Source organism: Bufo bufo, chromosome 4 (assembly GCF_905171765.1).
Source record: "Bufo bufo chromosome 4, aBufBuf1.1, whole genome shotgun sequence".
Lineage (NCBI taxonomy): Eukaryota > Metazoa > Chordata > Amphibia > Anura > Bufonidae > Bufo > Bufo bufo.
Genome location: NC_053392.1, coordinates 147825002 through 147831001, shown reverse-complemented (window position 1 = coordinate 147831001; position 6000 = coordinate 147825002). Strand labels below are relative to the sequence as shown.

General features: G+C 42.6%; 1 protein-coding gene across 1 annotated transcript in view; it reads left to right on the top strand.

Annotated features, from left to right (window-relative positions):
- Positions 1–4279: 4279 nt before the first annotated feature.
- Positions 4280–6000, top strand: part of TM4SF4 (transmembrane 4 L six family member 4) — a 29594-nt gene continuing 27873 nt past the window's right edge. The window contains exon 1 of the mRNA XM_040428025.1: positions 4280–4669. Within this exon, the coding sequence (XP_040283959.1) occupies positions 4496–4669 (174 nt within the window). The 5' untranslated portion in view covers positions 4280–4495. The remainder of the gene's footprint in view (positions 4670–6000) is intronic.

Genomic DNA, 6000 nt, shown 5'->3' with positions numbered 1-6000 from the left:
GGCGTTAAGAACTTATATTGTGCCGAGCACATTGGACATTTTCATTTGAGGAATCAGAGGTACAGTATCAACAGCATTGCATCGCCCTCGAAGATCCATTTTAACAAATTATGAAAAAGTGCCTGAGGTTTACAGGTACATGACAGTGAAAATACATGTTACATAAGTGTAGAGAAGAAGAACTGCAGGTTGGGCCACCGGAGCACGAGGGAGGAGAGGCGGGTGAGCAGTGCCCTACAGACAACGCAGAGCAGCGATGAACGCAGGCCACCGATATGTTATGTTAGTATTAAAACTAGGAACAGAAAAAGTTGCTATAAATAATAAAAGTATAGGGGGTCATTTATGACCAGATATACGCCACTTTCGTGGCTTATATTTGGCGCAGATTCTGTGGGGAAGGGGACTGCCCAGTAAGCCCATCTCATTCATTATTTTCTATGCCTGGTTTAGGAGTAGAAAATGGTCTAAATGTAAGATAGCTATCCCCACTTACTAAGACTGACTCCAATCTTTCTCTAAAATCAATTAATTATAAATCTTACTATCTGTTGACTCCTCCTCACTGTGAACACACTTACTGACACTAAACTATCTGTATTCTGTATTTTAATATCTTTCTTTACAGTATGTCCTATCTCTCTTATGTACAACCCCAGAAAACATGCATTTCCTGGCTGGGATGTTATATATTGGCTGTGGCAAGGCCACTGATTCATCACTGCATCACATCTACAGTCCTTTATGATTGGCTCTAGCTGCCTACAGGGCATTATGGGCAAGCCTGCCAGACCGGGGTGATTCTTCTTCAACTTTTTATCTTCTTCATAACAAATCTGTTTTGTGTAGAGTTGATTCACTCATCTCTAGTTGTTTGGATAGTGTAGGGAAAATTCCTGCCCTCGCTCCAACGCTGGCTCTAGCTGGGCAAGCACAGTCACAACATTGCACTAGCACTACGTATGCTGACCAACATGGAGCCCAGCACTGCTCTGATTAATCAAGCATTGCTACTTTCCAGAGGGAGACGTGAATAGTTGGACATGCCAGGTCATGGTAACACACACTGCCTTTTGCATGTACCTTGCAATTTGAGTTAAAAGGTATGATTTGCAGGTAAGATGTGACCTGGAGAAGAAGGCAGAAAAGAAGTAACCAAGCAGAGAAGTGGACAAGAAAGAAGAAACACATCCTTGTTCATGGAGCAGCTCCTGGTCAAGCAGAAGACAATTTATTGCAATTCTCTGCCTCCTCCAACAACTACTAACCCTGGCAAACATCACCCTGGAATCACCACACTTAGAAGATGTTCACCCAGCTAGTTTACCCCATAGCAAATATACAAATCACACACATGGCACTAAATTATGGTTTTGAGAAATATATCTCTTCACAAATATCTCCTTTATGCCGTACATAAAATCATAGTTTGCCAACAGCACATCGCCCTGTGCAGACAAGGATGTGCTGCCAACAAACAATGAATCTGTATGGGGATGAACAATCTCAGTAGTGATCACTTATCCCCATACATGTAAATGCAGAGATTAGGCAATTATCGGTTTGTTTCTGATAATTGTCTGTGCATCAGTTGATGTAAAAGAACCTTAACGAAAGATGTTGGTGTAACTGAAGAGAATCTGCAAGTCACCCAAATTCTGAATATCAAGGAAGCTTCACGGAAGAAAAGAGTCAGTTGACTGCTCTTTACACAGTCAAAATATTCTGTGGTTGTATACCAGTCCCTCAAAATGACATTAATCCTCCAACAGTCACTTACCACCCTAATAACAACCCCAGAAGAGGATAAACGGTGAGGTGGTGTATCAGTCCATGTACTTTTGCTGATTCCTCAAGTTTTCCATCCAGTTTGCTCAAGTAAAATCACATATCTTGCTAAGCTTCTACCCAACCCAGGGTTTCCATCCCTGAAGAAGCCGTAAGAAGAGCAGAACCCTGGTTCAGGTCGAAGCTCAGCAAGATATGTAATTTTTTTTAAATGTACAAACCACTAATTTGTCTCCTTTATTCCTTCCAAGCACCAAAGACCTCAGCTTAGAATACACACTAAGTAGTATAGGGTGGGAAACCTGAGGAAAAAGTGAAAGTACATAGACTGCTGCAGCACCATACCATTTTCCCTCCTGCACGTTTTTCTTCAGGGTGATGAGTGACTGTTGAAGCATTACTGTGATACCAAGGAACCGCTGGTCAGACACAGAATATATTTTATTTAAAAGGATTGGCCACTTTCTGGTTACTGCTGATCAGTGGCGTAGCGTGGGGGGGAAAGGGGGGGGGGGGGCGTGGTGGCTGTTGCCCCGGGTGCCAAATTGCATGGGGCGCCAGGCAGCAGGAATTTCAATGAGGGCCATGTTATGCCTCATAGGCTTCAGGCCACTTGGTCTCCCTCCCACCTCTGCAGCTGACAGAAGTTAATTTTTAACTAAATTTTTTCAATCCCTGTCAGCTAAGGAGTGGGAGGGGTGTGGCCTAACAGAATCAAGGGCATGGCTTAGTGGGACCTGGGAGCAGGGTTTTAAGTTCGTCTTTTGAGGGCGCACATTTTAGCGCACGTGCGTGTCGGGCCCATCTACCAGGCGTCAAGGTGGCTTCCGCAGATGGGTCCCTAACACTAAATATACTGCCTCACTTTGGACTTACCTAAGCCTGCAATTTTCAGGGCAGTTTAGGAACCAGCTACATACGTACTCTGCTCAGAAGTCCCAGGCAGATGGGCGTGTTCAGTCTAAAAGAGGCGCTACCCTCAATATATTGCAAGAAAATTTAGACTAAAACCTTCAGAATCACAGGTGTATATCCATGAAGCAAACATAATTACAAAAAACAAGATGGCTGCACACCGTTATATATACAAACAATAGAGCTAAGAAATGGGGGTCATTCTAGATAATTTTCTTGCAATATATTGAGGGTAGCGCCTCTTTTAGACTGAACACGCCCATCTACCTGGGACTTCTGAGCAGAGTACGTATGTAGCTGGTTCCTAAACTGCCCTGAAAATTGCAGGCTTAGGTAAGTCCAAAGAGAGGCAGTATATTTAGTGTTAGGGACACATCTGTGGAAGCCACCTTGACGCCTGGTAGATGGGCCCGACACGTATGTGCACTAACAGCTTCCATTACTCATTTATAGTCAGTATTATATCTGGTGGCATTAGAGGCAGAGCTTGTTAAGTGCGCATTTACATCCCTTTCTTCCCAGAATTCCAGAGGAGCATGTATGGCCTATAAGTCTCCTCACGCCGACTAAGGTGTTCTCTCCCCAAGGAGAGATAGTACCCCCCCAAGTACAGGGATAATGTACACAATAATTTCACAGTACAGGGATAATGCAATCACTAATGTCACAGTAAAGGGATAACGCACATAGTGATATTACATCAAAGTGAGAATGCACACAGTAATGCCATGATATTGGAATAACAAGTAGTTTCACCATAGTGGGATAATGTAGACAGTGAAGTTACAGCACAGGGATTGTACGCACAGTGATGTTACAATACAGGTATAATGCACGCCATAATATTATAGCACAAGAAAATGGACATAAAGAGAGGTCACCATGTTCACTGTAAAATCATAGTATCGGAAAAAAGCACATGTTGTCCCAGTACAGGAATAATGCGGTGATGTCACATCACATAAATAATACAAAAAGTAATGCAATGGGATACTATCGTAGAAGACCCCTTCAGTTATTCACACTCCCCTTCCAATCATTTTTAGTCAGCAATAACTGCACCATATGTATTAAACAGGTCCCTTAGTTATTAGGCCCTGGTAGGTAGGTATTTGTATAGAAGTGGCTGAGCATGGTTTTTGTGGTGCTGCGTCCTTCTTTCATCACTTGTCAGCACACATCAAAGAATATTATATGAATGGCAGATATTCTCTAATATGGTCTTTGAGCCATCAGTTGTTGGACATCCGGGCATAAATCCAACCACAAGTCGAGAGCTTTCTGACAGTGTGACATTGGCATTTTAAGTTTGTGTTGGGCATTTTTATTCATAGTTGTCCAAGGTAAGAAAGACTTTCACTAGCCATCAAACCACCCACAGAAGTAACCACTGAGATGATTTCACCGTTATTAGAAAGGGAGAGGGCAATCCCTCACAAATTCCAATAGTTAATCATTCATAAAAGATAAAGGTAAGAAAAGGTTATGTATGTTGAAATTTTGGCCTGTAACATGGGAGGTATTTCAATACCTGTATCAGGATAGGAAAGACAGATCAATGAAGGTATCTGTAGAATATTAACAGAGAATATCAGTTGTCATGGCAAAATGTAAGGCTGCTACATGCGTAATTTCATTTATGGGATTCCATTGACTGTGGTCATATAAATGACTAGGTCGTTGAGACCACAGAGAAGGAACATCAGACCAGCTGTATAGACGCATCTCACTGGGATTATTGGATTCTACCACCGGGCGTACTTCAGACACTCCAGTAACAGACATTGCCAGCATGTGTTCTGGGGGTTGTGCAAAATGCCTGGGCATTGCCTTGATTCCCTTAGCTATTTTATGTATTCTTGCCAACATTCTGCTTTTCTTTCCTGGCGGGAAGATTGCCGAGAGCAATGAGCACATCTCAAATGAAGTCTGGTATTTTGGTGGAATATTGGGATCTGGGGTTCTGGTGAGTAATATGATGTCCACCTCCGTATTTAACTGTCTATGTTTCCTTAATATGATGTCATGAAACCTTCCAAATCAATGAATTTCTATTTTTTACTTATGATTTGTCTCTCACATAATTGTGAAATTACAGTATGGGCAATGCACAGGCAATTATCGGGAGCGAACCAAATGTTCCCGATGACTGCCTGATTGTTAGCGGAGGTGATAGCTGCATTTACATGCTGCAATCATCTCCTTTGTATGGGGACAAATGATTGTTGCTGCAGTTGCTCATCCCCATGCAGAATTTTTTGCCTTTCTATTTATACAAATCATGATTTAATGTACCACAGGAAAAATGCAATCTCCTGATAAAAGAGCATTTGTTCATTCTCCAGGTGATCAGCGGCGCCATTTACACGGGACAGTTATCAGGAACAAGCTTCAGATGAACGTTCATCCATAATTGTCTCAATAATCTGTCCGTGTAACCGGCCCTTTAATTATTCAGTATAGTAGGCTGGTGATTCTGTCTTGCGGTGGAATTACCCAATACGTAAGCTATCTGATGATTAGGTTAGATCTTTCTACCTTTCATTTTTAAATTAGTTTCTGATTCAGGCTATTATTCATTTTTTATTTTTCTAGATTCGGCCAGCGCTTGTTTTTAGCTCTAATTTCAAGAGCTGAGTTTAGACTGAATTGTGTATATAAATATGGGAAACAATTACTAGCATTAAAGGGGTTGTACTTGATAACTAAAAATAGGAGTCAGCAACGGTAAATGTCATAAAATAACAAAAAAGTTATAGTCACTCATTTTCTCTCCTATCGCTTCCAGCCTCACGCTTTGGTCCTTCCTGCCAGTGTTTGTTTTCCTGGCTGCAGCGTTGACATCCTGTACACAGCGTGTCACTGCTATGGCCAATCTCTGACCCCAGCAGTCACGTCCAGTTTACCATGCAGCCAATGCAGGGGACATCACCGCTACAGTCAGAAAGATGGCGTTAGTGATGCAGGACCAGAGCGAGATGCTGGAGGAGGCAGGGGAGAAAAGGTGGTAGTATGACAATTTTTGGTATTTTATCACATTTAGGCCTCATGCACACGGCCGTTGTTTTGGTCCGCATCCGAGTTTTGGCAGGTCGGATGCGGACCCATTCACTTCAATGGGGCCGCAAAAGATGCGGACAGCACTCCATGTGCTGTCCGCATCTGTTGCTCCGTTCCGTGGCCCCGCCAAAAAAATATAACATGTCCTATTCTTGTCCACGCTTTGCGGACAAGAATAGGCCTTTATATTAAATGCTGTCCGTGTCGTTCCGCAAATTGCAGAATGCTCACGGATGC